This window comes from Emys orbicularis, chromosome 11, assembly GCF_028017835.1.
Source record: "Emys orbicularis isolate rEmyOrb1 chromosome 11, rEmyOrb1.hap1, whole genome shotgun sequence".
Classification (NCBI taxonomy): domain Eukaryota; kingdom Metazoa; phylum Chordata; order Testudines; family Emydidae; genus Emys; species Emys orbicularis.
Genome location: NC_088693.1, coordinates 38,605,403 through 38,624,445, shown reverse-complemented (window position 1 = coordinate 38,624,445; position 19,043 = coordinate 38,605,403). Strand labels below are relative to the sequence as shown.

The 19,043-nt window shown below is 39.7% G+C and overlaps 1 protein-coding gene across 1 annotated transcript in view; it reads right to left on the bottom strand.

Moving 5' to 3' along the window:
• The window catches only part of UBR3 (ubiquitin protein ligase E3 component n-recognin 3), a 204,835-nt gene that overhangs the window by 27,360 nt on the left and 158,432 nt on the right, over positions 1-19,043 (bottom strand). The window contains exons 32-33 of the mRNA XM_065412946.1: positions 11,657-11,762; positions 2,730-2,830 (exon numbers count right to left, since the gene is read on the bottom strand). Of these exons, the coding sequence (XP_065269018.1) occupies positions 2,730-2,830; positions 11,657-11,762 (207 nt within the window). The remainder of the gene's footprint in view (positions 1-2,729; positions 2,831-11,656; positions 11,763-19,043) is intronic.

The following is a 19,043-nucleotide window of genomic DNA, read 5'->3' as shown; positions in this document are numbered from 1 at the left end:
CTTTCTGTTTCTGCAGTCTCCTGCCACATACATTACATAACTACCTACTTCTGCAACAAATGTGTCAGGGCTTCTATAGACAACAACCGCATTTGCTACACAACCCTGATTCACTCCCTGAGAACTGTCTATTCTGTGCACTGCACGATGGCTGTAAAGATGAATTCACGGTACCCTACACATATGAAGAGAATTTCACTTAATCACAATGCCAAGCATGTCAAGCACACATCAGCTCTGCCCATCTTAGAGTGTTTAGGTTTTTAAAATTCACAAATTGTTTCAGCAAATGAACACAGTGACTATTTTGCAGGTCACACTACACAGCAGGTGCACTCTACACGTACAATGTGTACTCTCTTAGTCCTCTCTTAATAAATTGATGTGACTAGAGCCTGTAAATGTTCTGACCTCTACCATTAAACTTCTCTGTAATAAAAGACTTAATTTGTGTTCTTTCTTTACAATGGGTTCAGATCAATTTTCACTCTCTGAATGAAGAGACTGAACAGTTATAATGGTATTATTTTGCCTTAATCAATGTAGGAATGAAAAAGATACCAAGATGGTACAACAGTTAATAAGGTAGCTAATGCAATTCCCAGAACTATACTTGAAGGGCAATATATGAAGTTTCGGTCCTGCTTCTTAAGTGCTAATGTTCTCAAAGAATACTATGTAGATATGATTAGATCCCAAAAATGGATTTGAAGCAAAAAAGATGAACTGACACATTAAATACTTGAAGAATAAGGTAACTGTAGTTTACCATAGGGACCATAATCAAATGTACAAATATTTTATGACTTTAAAATTGTCTGCACTCCAAAGAATGGGTAATGTAATATGATGCAGAATCCAATGCCAGTATAAAATTGTCTCTCTCAAAAAATGAAGAGGAAAAAAAACCTCCATATATTCTAAACACAGATTTTCTGTTTGTTCTTATGACTCAGAGCCCCCTGGCACTAGATTTAGCACTATATTGCAATACCATTTCTTCTATAAAATACTTTAGTATAAAGTTGGAAGAGCATTCTAGGAATAGGTAAGTATAAGACCACATCCCATACATCCTCTTTGCCTCGGAATCCTCATGTCCAGTCCTGCCACAATTGCTGTGCTCTGGAATCAAACCGAGAAGTTGGAGAAAGCTTGGGAAGTAGCATGGTGAGATGTGGGTTCTAGTCTCAGCTCTACCACTGACCTGCTGTGTGACCTTTGGCAAGTCACTTTACCTCTCTCGGTCTCAATTTCACCATAAGTAAAAGGGTGATCATGATACTTTACTTTGTGAATTACATACACATTACATAAGAGCTAAATATCACTATTATTGCATGTACAAATAATAACACATTTCACCGAGCTCCCATCTCTGTGTTTGGAGAGTGAGAGATGGAGGGGCAGAGCTTGAGTCAAGCCGGGACCCAGGTTCAAGTCCGATTGCTTTGCGATGTAGACAGAGACTCAGTGGACTCATGCTACGGGAGTCTGCCAAAAGTATCTCGCAATCCTTCTGATCTTCTTTGTCCTCTGGACAGTCAAGTTTTCCCACACTGCACACGAAGAGAGGGCTACAGCAGTCACATTTGGGGAGGATACTAGGAAATCTGGGAATGGATGGTTGGACTCAGGCCATCATATGCAGTGTAGATGCTGGAGCTCCAGGCTGGGACCCAGGGTTCAACAATTCCTAACCAAGGGTTACAAATGAGTGTAGCTGCTATAGTCCTATGTTAACAAACCCAAGGTCTTTTAACTCGACTTCTACTAACCCTGAGCTTAAACAGCAGAATAGACATATCCTTTGGCACCCAAATGCCTACCTTCCCCTAGTGTATAAATCACTGTGGGCCTCGGGGAGGAGACAGGCACCCTGGCGCCTAGAGTGAGGCCGCAGTGCACATTCTTAGGGGCCAAGTCACAAGCACGTAGGGAGCTTTTACTGCACAAGTAAGCTGAGATGCCTACAGGGTTAGTCACCAGCTGAGTGGAAGCACTGTGGATCGCAGCGGTGCCTAGAAGTGGGAGTTAGGCACCTAAGTACCTCCGCGGATTGCATCCTACGTAAAAATAAAGAATTGTGAAATCAAAAGCTAAGTCGCCTTGTTTAGGGCCGTACACTGACTACTCACAAAATACGCCATGGTCAACTGTCCTTTTTACAAATATAGATATATTTCAAATATCTTGAATTTTGGTAACTAAGACTTCAGTTCATGAGTGTCTATTTAGAATTTATACCAAGTTATACTATATGCTGACTCCATTATAGTTGCTGCGTTACTGCAATTAACATCTTTGTATGTGACCTCCTATTAAACATGATTGCTGCAATTTGAACTCAAACTCAAAATAAATTACTATCTTTCACCCTTAGGCACTCAGTTCAACTTGAAATATTGAGCTGCCCCTCTAGAGAAAAGAGATGAAGGTCACACAAAGGACACGTTTTTTTTTCCAGTAAAAGAACTTAATAGTTTTTCTCAGGCTTTGGCTCTTTGTTGTATTGGTTGACTGATAAGGTGAGAGAAGACAGGGGACACAGATAAGCCTGTCAAACCACAACAAAAATTTCTGTTCAATGCCACCTTCTGTAGATAAGGCAGAGTCACTATTTCAGAAAACACAGCAGACAAGCTCTGACTTGCTGTGTTTTTAAAACTACCACGAATGCACACAGTTATGTTTACAATCATTTAAATATATGCATTTTTGTAGCATACCTTTGCACAATGGTTGTGGCATGGTTAAAATCTGGATGAGCAAAAGGGATGAGACATCTCTGTAAAGTACTGGAACCTCTGGTAATTCTTCACTGCTCATCCTGAAAAATTATTAAAATCATCACTTTTGACACTATAATCCATCTTTCATTTTTACATTGTACTTTGCATTTTAATTTTAAATGTTTGTCATTGCAATATTACATGATCGCAAGCTTTTGGAATTCTAATATCTGATAATACTAATGAAACTATAGTTTTAAGATCACATTTTAGTCTATGGTACTTATGACAAATCACAATTTGAGTAGTTTTAAGCTTTTAAAACAGTCTGTAAAAAACGTTTCTCAAGACCTAAAGATACAACGCACCTGCGACATTCAATGTGTCTCCCTAAATGCTCATGATCCACAAACTCCCAGTCATTCACAAAAACAATTTATAAAAAACCTTAAAATTCTGGCAGGCAATTTAGCGTGTTCCTCCTCAAAAGGTTTAGCACATATACATACGGATTCACACACACATGCACGCACACACACACATCACTACAGTATTCAAGATTAACATTCTGTCCCACAGGATGAATTCCACCGAAAAACACAGATCCTATTTAAGACTTTCCCTTCCTTCATGAGATGGAATAAGAACTGTTCTGCCAAATGTATAGGCTTGGAAGGCTTAGATTTTTATCGGTAAATGTTGATATCACTATACACACACAAAAACCAACAAAAATATTTACATCAACAATAATCAAAATTTACAGATAGGCAAAGCAAGAAAAATGCTGCTTGAGAGCTTATTAGAGTTTGATGTAAGGATATTTACTTTATATACTTTGACATGTGATATTGACAATTTGTGTTGTAATGGTTATACAGCTTTAACATTTTGAATCTCAATGTCTACTGTCAATGAATAACTATTGTCTGATTCCCATATTGTCTGACTCCTGCCATAATTTCCTGCAACTGTGAAAATTTAAATTGATTAAAAAAAGAAAGAAATGCTTAAATCCAAAATTTTGCACAACTATAAATACTTAAATTGATAAAAATAAAACATACTTAAAATAAACATTATAAATAAACATAAATGTTTAACAAATACACATATCCATCAGAATTATAATAAAAATAAAAATTGAATTCTGCCAAGCCTACAAATGTTAGGGTAAAGGAAAAAAGTCAACTAGATTTCTGCCCGATTTTTAGGGTCTCAATCCTGCAACATTTTATTATGAACCATAAGTTTTATGAAAAAATTCATATGGCTAGATAGAGAGAGCAACCACAGAAAAAGATTACTACAGATTTCCTGTTTGATTAATCAGTTTCATTCAACAATACAATTTTATCAGTTATCTACTTATAAGTAAGGCTACGTTTTAGTCACAGGTATTTTTAGTAAAAGTCATGGACAGGTCACGGGCAGTAAACTAAAAATACCTGTGACTAAAACTTGGTGGGGGGGCCCTGCTGCCTGGGGGTGCCGCGGGTGCTGGGGGGTAGGCTGGCAGCAGCCCGGGACCTCTGCTGGTAGTGGAGGGGGAGGCGGAAGGCGGCGCGTGGCCCGGGACCCCCGCTGGTGCTGGGGGGGCAAAGGGGGGTTGGTGGAGCCAGCAGACTTCCTATCAGGCTCAGCGCCTCTTCCCCCCCCCCCCACCAGCAGCAGAGTTTGGGTGGGGGAGGGGGCAGGAGGTTGGGGCACGGGACGGGGTGAGCCGCGATCGGCCGGACCTGCAAAGGGGGCAGGTAAACAAACCGGCCCGGCCCGCCAGAGGCTACACAAGCGGCGACCCCTGTTTGAGAAACCCTGACCTATTCCCATTTTCAGAAATGACACAGGCAATTAGGAGCTTAAATCTCACTGAAACATAGGGATATAGGCTCCTAAATCACTTAGGCACTGTTGAAAATTTTACCCATGATTAGTTTTATTTTGCCTTTTGTGAGATAGATTTATAAAAGTTTCATTAGGCTGGTGCCCTAAATTATAAACAAGTCATTTTAATACATTTCTCACCTTAATTTTTTTTCCAGAATTTTAAATTCATTAAAAAAAGAGAGAAAGAAAGAAAAAGAACTCTTAACTCTAGTTGGTCATGTTCATATTTGAAAAGTTCTTTCCTTCAGAAGGTATCAGAGTTAAAGCCATTTCACAGCAACAGACAATTAGGTCAAATGCCAATTTTGACATGATAAATTAGATAAGATTCCAATTTATATAGTATGCAGTGATGACTGGCAACATCACAAAAAAAAGTATGGAAGACTCACTTTTTAAATGCGAGAACAAGTGAAATGCTTGCCTAATTTATTCATTCCATATGAATTGGAGAAGTAAAGCTATATGAAATGTCAAGGTTTTCGATAAGCTGCTTCAGTCTACGTCAATAACTGCAGCACATTAAGCACTTAAAAAGCGCTCTGTCATTCGTTAACAGCCTAAGCAACTTCTTCATTATGACATTGAAACTGCATTTATAAACTCTGTTTAGAGTATGGAACTTATCCATCCTGCTAATCCCCTATGCATATGAGAAAGCCTGATAAGTCTGACTTTCCAACAGATTGTACCACAGTAGCAGCTAATGAAAAGCTAGTTAATATAACTTCTCATGGTGCTGAAGCAAGGTACTGTAAAATGAATCCATGCATCCATTTTGAAAAGAATCTATACGATACAGTACAAAGAGGCACCTTCTTATATGTCCATAAATGGAAAATTTGTTACTGGATTTCCTTTCTGGGACTGATCTCTCCCTCTAGTCCAAGACAACTGGGCTACATTTCTCTGGCAGAACAAAAGTCCATGGGCTGGGACTGGGAGCAATTATGAAAATGCTCCACTTTACCCTTCTGTGGCTCCTGAGAGAGTCTCCGAGTGTAAAGCACCTCTTAATCTCTGGTTTACTCCATTTGGCCTGTTCTGTGATGATGAAGGGAAGGGGAAACAAAGCCACTCTATGGGTGATCTCATCAGGGTACAAAGCCCTAGAAATATTGGTCCCCAAGGGAGAGAAGAGAATGACACACAAGCTTTAAACATTAGCATTTTCAATAAATAAGGTGTGAAGGCTGAACCAAGGCTCTGTTTGCATTGTCAGGGGCAATCTGACGGAAGGGAAGAAGAGTGGCCAAGTACAGAAGCTTCATCAACAAGGACAAGCTTACACCACTTCTAAATTCTACGCTTTGTATTGGGCACCACATAGGACATAACACAGCTTTATGTTGTTGCCCTTTTGCTGCTAATGTTTGTGGGCTTTTGCAGCAGGTCAGTTTTTCATTTGATGAGAAATTGGTGATGGAGTGTCAATGTATTTTCTAATATGATTTATTTAAAAAATGCTCATAACCCTGGTTTCCCTGAACAGAGGTGGGGTCACAGACTGTACATAGGCAACTGCCGCTTGCAGAAACTTCAACTAATGCACCACTGTCACTGTCTTTTGGTCTCTGTCTCTTACGGACTGTCTGCTTAAAACATTCCCTCTTCCTCCCTCAGCCCCTGAGCTTTACTCCTGGTAAATGCAAAGCTGCTCATTTAGCACCATATGGTGTCAAAAGGTGGCTTGACCATTAATCTTCCTTTTGTGCAGCTTCTCTGCAACACACAGGAAATGGGCAGAAAAGGTTTGACTGCCCATCCAGGCAAAGAGTACTTTAACTTGCAGTTGTTAAGAGAACCGTGCCTGGGTGCACCTACCGTATAGGGGAACTTCACAACTTTCTATGGACAGTTCCATCCTGAGTGCCTATATATCAGGGGTGGCCAAACTTACTGACCCTCTGAGCCGCATACGACTATCTTCAGAAGTTCGAGAATCAGGGTGCGCCTGCTGGGGCTCGGGGACTTCAGCCCTGCTCCTGCTGAAGCCACAAGCCCTGGCAGGTGTGCCCCTGGCAGGTGGGACTGAAGCCCCGATCCCCTCCTCCCTGCTGGGCAGAAGCCCCTACCTCCCCGCCCTGCTGCAAGGCAGAAGCCCCAAGCTCCCTCCCCTCCCCCCTCATCTAGTAGGTAGAGAATGGGGGGGGGGCTCCGCGAGCCATACTTTGACTGTAAAAGAGCCGCAACACCCCCACTATATATCAAAGATTCATATCATCCTTGACATTAGCACCTTTTGCCAAAACATTTTATCTGTCAACATACCAACCACAGAAGACTAAGCCAACATGGAGAATTCAGTTTAAAGCAACATTCACTTTTATCCCAGATTTGGGATGGCTAGGTCACCAGGTGGTCAAGCAATGACCAACAACAGGCCACTATGTCACTGGTTCAGCAGAGACTGTAAAGAACCTGGTATATCACCAATAACAAAGTTTACCACAAAAATCTCCATAATTTATTAGACACAGCTTTTTCGCTTTATAGAATAATTCACATATTTTAAGTTCTTTTGGACACTGAATCTTCTTGCTTAATATTTCTCATACACATAGCACTTCACTTGTGCGTGGCTAATGTGACATCATATTAACCCCTTCCTAAATTGCCTAGGGTTATTTACATGGATAAAGTTGCATCCAATGATCTGTGTGCTGTACAAGAGAGTTACAAACAAGGCAACTGCGGGTGTGTGGGGGGGGGGGGGGGGGAAAGGACTATAAATTTCTCCTTATTCCTTCTTGCACAATAAATCACCTCTCCATCCAAACCTACACCCCAATCAGATGCTTCCTTTCTACAGGAAAAGCCAGGAAAAGCAACTGAGTACTGCTGTGTGTATCCTGAAGTTCAACAAGTCTGAGCTCTGGCAGACCAAGTAGCTGGTGGAAGAAAGTTCCAGAGTCATGAATTCCTGACCAAAAATTCCCTGATGCTATCCTGCTTCTGATTAAACAAGAGGACTGTTCATTCAAGCACTCAATGAGGCATCACCCAAGAATGGAGGCAATCTCTCAGGTACCCAGATCCCTCACCAATTATGGAGGCAGATCTTGGCATAGATTGGGGCTGTTAGCAACACTGACATTTTTTTTTTAAGTAGAAGTATTATTTTGATTTAATTTTCCTATACATTTGGCATAAAATCTCCAGCCTGATATACAAATTAGTGTCAGTTGTGTAGAGGAAAACCAAGCTTAAAGTGTGAGATCTAGAGTCAGGAGATTTTAAGTCTAAATTTGTATTTATATAGAGAAAGTTATTAACATTATATAAGAGCTGCAAAAATACAATGCAATGTTGCTTGTGTTTTGTAGATTATTTACAAAGCTGAAAATGAAAAAACCTTTTATTAAGGATATAGTTATGCAACTAATCTCCTTATGAAAACTGTTTTCAATTAAAATGTTAATTTAAAGTAAAAATGAGATAGAACAAATCCAGAATGTTACTAGGAAGTTTTGTTTTTTTTACAAAACAAAGAACCTGGATGAACAGTACTCTTCTGACACAGAACAGGTTTTGCTAGTCTTGGTTTTTGTCTGAAGATTAGAGGTAGCACAAGTGAACACATTAGTGATGTTCAGTCAAAAGTTGTTTAGCTGTTGGGACTTTGTCATTATGCTGTTTGCAATCAGAATAAGCAAGTGAGGCTATTTGGATCTTTTTCTTTTATTGACAGATATTCTCCTACTGGGAGAGTCCTGACCTGGGAAAGATGATGATTTAAATTACTAAAATGCTTAGTTAGACTCAAAATGACAGAGTACAATCCATTTCCTAAGCCTGCACTGATATTTCTCCATCAACCTTCTAACCTTCTGCAGGTTATGGCAAGAGTTGTAGTAAATCACCTTCTCATTATGCTGAGTTCTTACAACTGTATCTGAAAAAGATGCACTTTAAAAAGATCCCGTGAATTTTGAAGCAGCTTCAAATCACACATGCTCAATACGTCATAGTTCACTCCAAGATTTTATTTATTTCTTCAAATTCCAAAAGTGTAATTACAGGAGCTCAAACTGTGCTCTGGGTGCTTACGCTACAAATTAAAATCACAAAATAATGCAAAAAGACTGGCTGCAACTATATCCTCCTTTGCCACCCTTTCCTCAACAGCTGTAGAGAAGAAAAAAGATGGGCTTTGCAGTGTGCTCAATAGGTTACCAATCTGAGCTCCGGAGGACCAAGGCAGGTAACAGCGCAAAACTGAGGAACCTTCACAGAATGCCCAGCCAGCAGCTCCCTCGCATTTCTACTGAGGGAGCTCCAGCTTGAGTTCCTCTGCTGATCTGAACTGTGGTAATATGGCATGATGAGAAAGGCTCTCCCTCGGGTAAACAGGTCCTGAACCACTTAGGGCTTTATAGGTTAAAACCAACACCTGGAATTCTACATAGGTAGTATAATGGAGTAATCAAGGCAGAGTTCCTCTTGTATGGCTGTTCACTTTGCAAAATAGATAAAGAATGGGTACAAGAACACTTGGAAAACCTGAACCTGTCAGCACTAATTACAGTAAATATTTAGAAAACCAGGAAACATCAGTTTCAGAAGTAAGAAACCTATTATACCACCAGCTGCATCTGTAACTACTTATCTCAGAGGTTTTTGAGCACAGTATCTAGTGTGGCCCATAGCTCCATAATCACTAAGGGCTCTAAGTTCCATAAACAGGCTCTGTGTAAACCTGTACAGGTTCCATGGGACTTGTTTGCTACATCACATAGATATGAAATCTTTCAACTGATTCAAAAGCTCAAATAGAAAAAAAAAAATCTCAGTAGCCACTCACAGACAAATCTCCCTCTTCTCCCCTAATACCACTCCACAGACATAGGTAATCCTTCGTTTGTGATTCCCATTGTTAAACTTTAATATTATGAAATTATGCACAAGCAGTACCCAAAATGCCTTTCACAGGGGGATAGGCTATCCCTGGCTGACCAATGACGGCTTGTAGAGATCAGTATGGAAATCATAATATATGGAGAAAACTTTAGAAAGGTAACTTTCAAGTGTTCTTCATGCAGAGCACGTTGCACTAATCCAATCCTGATATCACACCCAGGTGTGTTTTACTGTAACCAGGTCCATATCCAAGAGAAAAGGCAGCAAATGCTTAACTAGAAGCAGGCCTGGTCATTACAGTGATTTTTCCTAAATATCATACATTCTAACAGTCCCTGCCACAGTCATCCAAGATCAGTTTTGAAGGCCCACTAGCCATTCATCCACCAGTCCTCAATTTACTGGAAGCTCTTAGACCAATCTTTAGCAATAGGGAGAGGGGAGAAGCACTCAGACTGCAGAACTGTCAATGAGCATGCTGACAGAGCCAGTAGCAGCATGCCTCCAAGCCCAGGTTGAAAGACTCAGGCTCATGCTACCACATTAAAAATAGCCATGTAAACAGCACTTTTATGTTGCAGCTCGGGCTTTGAAGCCCAACCCCTTCACTAGGCTTCAGAGCCCAAGCAGCAACATCTACACAGCTATTTTTAGTGCACTAGCACAGGCTCCGTAAACCCAAGGCTGTCGACCTGGGCTTCAAGGCTCATGCTGCAAGCTGTGTAGACATATCCAATATGGCCACAGGGGAGCAGCTCATCTATGAGGACAGTGCTCGGTGTGCAGAGAAGGAGGGACTCAGCATCCTTCTGGTAATACTAGCCGCTCCCTTAGAGGGGATCAAGAAACAATGTGGTTTCAAAGGAGGGAGAACCTAGCCTTTCCCACCACTCTCAGTAGTGGTGGTAGCAGACCTTTCATATACCCGCTCATTAAAAAGAGGCGACAAGGCAGAGAGATTGAGGAAAGGCAGAAAGATGAGTCTCCACAAAGAGGAGATATCCAGATTTTACTGCCACACAAAAAAGAGCATCAATTCAAAGCTCTGGATGCCCTTGAATATAATACACATAATTGAACAGATTACCTTAATTGTTCTAATAAAGAACAATATTTTAGCATAGATTTTTTTCTTGGTCTTCTCACAGATCTCCCTATTGCCCAGTTTTTCACACCTCTACCCTCCCAAAAGCCAGGGAGAAAAAGTAGGCCTTGCAGTGTGCCCAAAAGAACAACAAACTCTCGTTAATTCAGACCAGGATCATTCACGACTCTTTCTCCTTCCTGCTTGTCTCTGAGTGATTTCCTCTCCACCTCCTCCACCATTTGGTTATTTGTCATCTTTGCACGCACACAACCTCCATGCTTTCCTCCATACTGTTCCACAATGCATGGTGTTTATTGCTGGGTATCTGGGGATTTTCCATTAATTTAATTATATATTTTTCTTTTAAATAAATATTCAGACAACTTTTACTACTGGATTCAGGCACTCTCATGAGGATAACCACAAGACCAATGTGAAGGAAGTAAGTATAAAAGAATAAAAGAGAAATTAGGATAAAGTACCTCAAAGAAAAAGGGGTCACATTTTATATCAAAATTCCATTTAGAAATAGTTTCAAAAGGGTTAATAAGTGATTTATAGATGTTTTAATATATGGTTAATCAATTGTTATAAAGTCCAACAGATCAATAAACTGCTTATAATAAACGATGACACATTCTAGCCTATAACCATTTTGACATATACTATTTATGTCAGTAACATTCTTATAACATCTATTAATCATTTAACTCTTTATAAACCATTTATAAATGGAATCTTAACATAAAGTGTGACAAAAAGAGTTGCTTCCATTGTCCCTGGCTATATAAGTTAAAAGATCAAAATGTACAGAAAATTACAAGCCCAATTTCCTACCATCCTTAATGTTGGGCCTACTTGGCTTAACAGTATTACTTTAAATCACAAATATTAATCTCTAATATTTTGTATAAAACAGATTTGAAAATTCTTCTCCGCAAAGAAATACACTGTGTGTTAGACATTAAGTTTTGTATCTTACATGCTTGGCAATTCAGATTGTTGACAAGTAAAGATTTTTAGCTTCAGAAAGTTGAAACTCATTCTGTCCACAGAACTATACTGATGTTGGGTATTTTAAAATACTTACTGTGAATTCCTATCCTGCATTAGCTGTGTTAGTTTTCTCCATGGGTTGTACGCAGAGTCAATGCTGTAAAGCCGCATGTGCATGGCCAAAACATGGAACAGCTGATCTGAATTGGTGGGGGGAAAAAAAGATAATTTTGTTAAATATATCTAAAATATTTTATATCAGTTTACCACCATTTATTTCCTAAGCCGTCTACAAAACCTGATATCTTTTAGAATGTTATAAATGATGCTCTAATGACAGGTCTACAAGATTCTCTCTCTCATAACTTCCCCTATGCTTCGAAACCCAGGGATTATACCTAGGGCCCTACCAAATTTATGACTGTGAAAAACGCGTCACGGACCATGAAACCTGGTCTCCCTTGTCAAATCTGGTCTTTTGTGTACTTTCACCCTATACTATACAGATTTAATAGGGGAGACCAGCATTTCTCAAACTGGGGGTCCCAATCCAAAACAAGGTTGTGGGAGGGGGGGGTCGCAAGGCTATTGTAGGGAGTCATGGTATTGCCACCTTTACTTCTGTGCTGCCTTCAGAGCTGGATGGCCGGAGAGTGGCATATGCTGGCTGGCCGCCCAGCTCTGAAGGCAGTGCCGCAGCCAGCAGCAGCACAGAAGTAAAGGTGGCAATACCACGACACCCTTATTTCTGCACTGCTGCTGGCAGTGATGCTGCCTTCAGAGCTGGGCTCCCAGCTAGTGGCCGCAAAGCTTCCTGCTGCCGGGGGAGGTTCCTGGAGGTGGGTCTTACCCGGCCCCAGGAGCGGCTTCTGCAGGGGAAGAGGAAGTCCCATCCCTCACCAGCCTTGCCAGGACCAGCAGCTGGAGCCTGGCGTACGGTAGGAGCCCACAGCCAGAGCGCTCACTGCTCTGCCCTTATATTTATCAACAGAACTAACTATTCATGGGGTATAATTAGGGCCCTACCAAATTCACGGTTCATTTTGGTCAATTTCACGGTCATAGGATTTTAAAAATCGTAAATGTCACGGGGGTTTCAGATATTTAAATGTGAAATTTCACGGTGTTTTAACTGTGGGGGTCCCAACTCTAAAGGGTGTCATGGGATGGGGGGGTCTCAAGGATATTGTAGGGGGGGTTGCAGTAATGTTACCCTTATTGTGTGTTGTTGCTGGCGGTTACTCGTGACACACAAGATTTTCATTATACAACTTCACAATATCAATCAGAATTTATGAGTTGCATAGATATAGCCCCAATTCAAAACAGTGACACCGTGCTCTCACTTGTTTGTCTCGTATCTGAAGTACTCTTCTTGTGTTCCATATGTCTAAGGTTTAAAATTCCTAAAGTTGCTGGAATCAAAGGTTCAGATTCCAGCCCTTCATCTTTTGGGGGTAGAAACTTTTAGTGCCACAAGTTTATTATGCAGTCATCTTTTGGATAAGACTTTAAAAACAGAGTTTCTGCCTACTTTGCATTGACATTACAGATAGCATGGTATTTTTCTTAAGAACACTATTTTGCCCACATATCCTTTCTGCAATGCGTTGTGCAGTTTGTCATCACCCTCCAACCCAGATGTGGCTGTATTTCAAGGGCCCTGGATATATATATGATTATTTTCAAAATACTTTTTAAATCCTTTTGAACAAAAGGCGCGATTATACTATTAATGTAAGTTATTACAGAATCATATATTAAATGTGATTATTGCCACATAGATGCGAATTGTACAATTGGTCCATAGAAACAAACTAATATATTCATGAATTACGGATAACTATTCACTTGAACTACATACATCTGCTCTTTTTTCAGATTTCCTCTTTGTTATGTAACTTAGGCTGGCAGTCACAATCAGTGCAGGCACCATCTTCAGAGTGGTCCCTAATTTTTACATTTTGCAGGTTTTGAGACCCCGGGAAGCGCTTTCAATTACTCCTTGTATGTTTATTGTACAGTTACATCCCTAGTGAAAATGTATATGCTATTCTACTGTAATGTTTTGATATGAAAGTCCTATTTTTAAAAAATGAACCTTCTAGGTTTCCCATAATTTGGCTCAGTTTTTCCTTTTCCCTTTCTTCACTACATATTTTCTTTCATTTTACACTATATTGGTGTCTTCTGCTGTGTCTGTTTCAGTGTCTGCCCCACTCTAATTTTTCTGTAAAGTTAAATAATGGTTCCTTCTTATTTTCACTCTCTCTTCCTCTACTTCCCTTCAATTTTTCCTTTTTGCTCAATCCTCTCTCCCATTTTCTCCTCAAATCTTTTACTTCTTTCTCTTGCTTCATGTTTAATGTCTCTCCTTTTCTTCTCTTTCTGCAACCCCCATCACAAACTCATTCCACCTGCACACACATCTACAGGTCTCCATATTTAAATAAAAATAGTAGCTATTAATTTATTTTCCACAAATAGACAATTACTCAGAGGTATTTGGTGGCCAAAAAAGTCTTATGCTACAGTCAGCTGACTCTGCCGGAGCCTGAGGGCTGTAATTAGTTCCCGGGGTTTGTAAAATAATTGAAGACGTAGATGACACTGGAACTGATTGCTGTCACCTGCTTTCTGAATAAAATCAGTCAATGAGGACAAAATAAATCCTCATTTCTCCTAGCAAGAAATTATAACAAAATGTTTTGTTGACAGATTTCTCAACACCCTGAGAATATACTGATCTTTCAGAAAATTATACTAATTTCTTTTTATTTAAATGAACACCACAAAACTATTGGTTTCCTCCCTTCTCCAAGGAAAAAAAATAGAAAATATGATAATTTACACTAAACTGCTCCTTGCTTCAAACAGAAAGGAGCAACGAGGCAGAAATGTGCTCAGAGTAATTAACTCTTTGTTCCCATATTGACTATTTTCCAAGCTTACATTTAACATAAAATGAATTGGTCAAACATCAAAATCTAGCACCAGAGGGTTTATTATTTGTATGTTCTGGCTCTATGTTTGTGAAATTAGTACGTGTTGTATTGTAGTATTAATTTGAACAGAAAAATTTTTGTTACCAAAAGCTTTATGAAACACAAAATCTTAGTTTGTTTGTGATGGATCTAGAAGACATTAATCTTACTACCTACTTCTGTTCTATATAAATACGATGCAGGATATTCAGTCTAAGATAGGCAAAAATGAGCAATGCTTATGCTGGATTTTTTTTTTTAAATGAAATATTTTCTACGATGCTATTTTAAAATATAAAAATAATTCTCCTATGTCAATGGAACACAAGCATAATGTGTTTTCTTCTAGATTTAGAGTAACAAAAGAATACATTGCGCCCAATGGGAACACAGTAGCAAAAAGACATGGTTTTTGAGTTCTCTTCTTGATGTCTAAGTATTCTTCACTGTTTAGTAAAATGAAGTCCTGAAGTGGCCATTTGTTTTTTTTACTACTCCTTTTGAGGTGACTATGTGATTATGAAAAGCAAGAGAATAAGGACTAATGGCTTGTCTACATTACTGGCTGGATCCACGGGCAGCAATCGATCCAGCGGGGGTCGATTTATCACGTCTAGTCTAGACGCGATAAATCGACCACCGAGCGCTCTCCTGTCGACTCTGGTACTCCACCGGAGTGAGAGGCACAGGCAGAGTCGACGGGGGAGCGTCAGCCGTAGACTTACCACAGTGAAGACACCGCGGTAAGTAGAGCTAAGTACATTGACTTCAGCTACATTATTCACATAGCTGAAGTTGCGTAACTTAGATCGATTCCCCCCCCAGTGTAGACCAGGCCTCAGAGAGAATAGAGAAAGAAAGGCATGATATGCGGTTTCTTCACAAAAATTGGCTTGTCTTGTATACCTCAACATTCGAACCACAACCTTTGGAGTAGAATAGCAGGAATGTTTTCCTGCTTATGCGTTTATGTGATGCGGTGGAAGTCCATGTGGGGCTACACAAAGGCAAAATTTATCTGCCTTTATATACTATGTTCTGCCATGATTGCACCTCACCAAAGTGTGGAGAGAGGCCTATAAAAAACAGTTACCTCATTTTCCATAGACTTTGTTTTAAAGATCTAAAGTACAGCCTCTTCTGTTAACAAGCAAAAGCAATATATTAAATGACAATGAATCATTACAGAGCCACCCTAACTGCTCTCCAGCAGCAAGAGGATGACAACCGTAACTCAACAGGCATCCCAGACACCTCCATAGACAACAGTGTTTCTTATGGGCCCCTCTCTCAGGGATAATACAATGTCATCAAGCAGTGATGGTGTGCAGAGGCAAGTGAGGGGTCTGGCCTGGAATCTCCAAACTAATATTCTTCAAGCTATTTGAAAAAATCTGTTAATTTTTTTAAATCATAGAAGTATCAAAAATTACAGGTTTACAATGTAATGAATGGGATAGGACAACTTAAGTTGGATTCTCCTATTTTTCCTCATATAATACATGAGTGAGGTGACAGCCAATTAAGTTGACCAAATGTAAATACATTTAATTTAAAAAGAAAACCACCACACAATACAATTAACTTGTGATTCTCACTGCCAGAAGTTAGCACTGAGTCCAAAAGCCTACCAGGACACAAAGGATTAGACCAGGGGTAGGCAACCTATGTCACGTGTGCCGAAGGCGGCACACGAGCTGATTTTGAGTGGCACTCACACTGCCTGGGTCCTGGCCACCGGTCCAGGGGGCTCTGCATTTTATTTTAATTTTAAATGAAGCTTCTTAAACATTTTGAAATCTTATTTAATTTACATACAACAACAGTTTAGTTATATATTATAGACTTATAGAAATAGACCTTCTAAAAAGGTTAAAGTGTATTACTGGCACACGAGACCTTAAATTAGAGTGAATAAATGAAGACTCGGCACATCACTTCTGAAAGGTTGCTGACTCCTGGATTAGACATTTATATTGATAATGAGAACACCCACAGTTACATAGACATGTGACTTCAGCGGGCTTACTCACATGAGTGAAGTTAAGCACCTGCCCACAGGTTTGCAGGATCGGGGCCTTAGTACTATTTAGAAAGAGGAGTTAGATTGTTTTTGTTTTCAGAGAGTACCTATTTATGAGCACAAACTATGTAACATACTTATCAAAACATCATCTACACTTACAGTCTAAAAGTTAGTTTTCACTTTGATTCATGGTAATTTATTACCAAACACTCCCCTCAAAAATTATCTTGCTCAAAGAAAATATGTCATCGGCTACCGGGGGTCTGTTCTTTTCAGCTGCCCCATGCCAGCTCTGCTTTTAGTGTTATCTTATTGTGAAACAGCAGAGATGAATTAATCAGTCAGCACTTTCAAAAGAGCAGCTGGAGAGAAAAGACACTAGCACTGCTTTGAGACTGAAGCTGCTAGAAAAGAGTCTTCTAATGTTCTCCCTCTCAAACATCAAGGATAACAGGCATTCTATATATATTTAGATCACCAGCACTTGCTGCTGTAATCACATCCTTTATTATTTTCAATATTAAGGAATACTGGTATGCATTTTTGATTCCACAGGAAGACAGAAAAAGATGGTCCCCCATAGATCTTTTTATCTTTCATTTCTATTTATGCATAGGACAAACTAAACAAATTTGGAGAGATGATTATATATTATTTTGATAGGTGAATGGCAAGATGTATCCAATGTCTGCTAAATTTACAATATCTACATTAAATTTACTGAAGCTACATATTTTCTTCTTGTTTAGTTTGGAACTCTTCTTCTGCCCTACAAGGAAACTTTGCATATCTATTTAACCTACTGCATTGTCTTTTGTCAAAGAGAGAGTTTAGCAACTTCATTCATATGAGGTATCACATTCTACATACGGAATGGAGGAGGTGCTGTAGGAGTGATGAAAAACTGCATGTTTGGCTCACATATTTATTTTACCCTTCAAAAGTCAGGAGCACATTTTTATCCTCAATTCTTCTCACGTTTGTATTTTTAAATACAGATAAATATTACCTGTTTTTCTGTAATGCTCATAAGTCTCTGTTTTGACTTTACTTTTCTTGATCTGCCCTTTTCTTCTCCCCATTCCAGAGACTATTATTCTTATTTCCAGTGTTAACAGGGACAGCTTGCAGGAGGCAGCAAACAGTCCTCTGCAAGTGGAGCATAGTAAGTGCTTCTTGTTTCAGGCGCAGTATGAAACCAGTAGCCCTATTGCACTCCTCCCCCCAAACTCCTGGTCAGGACTCTATGTAGATCATTACTGGAGACATTGGCTGGAGTACTGATTTTTTAACAAGGAGTCCCAGATTTCCTTTTTCCTCTTTATAGAGCTTAGTTAGCCTATTTAATCTCTTCAGTAGGAAAGATTTGCTGTCTGTCTTCCCATTCATCACTGATCCTGTAGACTGGAAATAGTGAGAAAAAATTTCCTTTCTGTGAAGGTCAGGAAAATCCTTTTTCTTTTAGGCAATAGGTGATGCAGCGTCGTCAGACAAATTTAAGGCCTTGAGCACTACACTGATTAAGTAGCTAATATCCTCTGGACCAAAACTCTTCAGAGTGGTGTCCTTACAGTAAGAGATCTATTTTAGAGAGGATGAGAGAGAAATTTGCCCTTTTTCTTTGAAGAATATCATTGGCTTTCTTTTTAGATTCCTTCCTCGGGTACAGAAGATATGTCAGACTTCTTAGCGACCAGCAAGTGGGGCTCTTTGCTATGTGATCAAGGATACTTTTTGCGGCTATATTTTTAGTTGACCTCTGTACTTAAGCTGAGTGGGAGCTATCTAGGTTCGGCAGAGGTTTTGGCTTTCTTGAAATCAGTGTCAAGACAGACGACCAGCTGTGACTGAAGAAGGCAAAAGGGGAGACAGGCACACCCAGATGGCTGAGGAGCCAGCAGCAGCTATAGGAATGTTTGCATACGCCTGGGAGATGCTCATAATAGCAAAGGAACAGGACGTGGTTGAAAGAGAGTTTTACCTTTTGCTATGACTCCTGTAAGAAGTTAGCTGGGAGTCTACTCAATTGTGCTCACATTACTAAACTCTGCGAGATAGAAATGCTACAATCTATACTGGGGGAACAATGCAAGAACCAAATGACTTTTCTGGAAGAAACAACATATACCATCTCTGGATGGTGGATCTAAATTTCAGTGTGGAAAGTGTGGTCCGATCCAAAGGATGGAGCCAAGAGCTATCATTTGATTTGGCTAAGGAATTTGGTTCAGAGTTCAATAGAGAGCATACTTATTATCTGTGCAATGTCAATTTGTTTCAAGTGCTTAAGAAATTCTGTGTATCAAGAAAGCTAGCTAGGCTGATGGAAAACATTGAAGTAACTGATTAAAACAGACACTGGCATTACATCCATGACAACTGACGTTATCAAGTCATCTGATAATACAGAATGCTGAGCTCTAAACTGAACAAGAGCCATTAGAGAGGACGTAGAAACAACCTAATGAGAC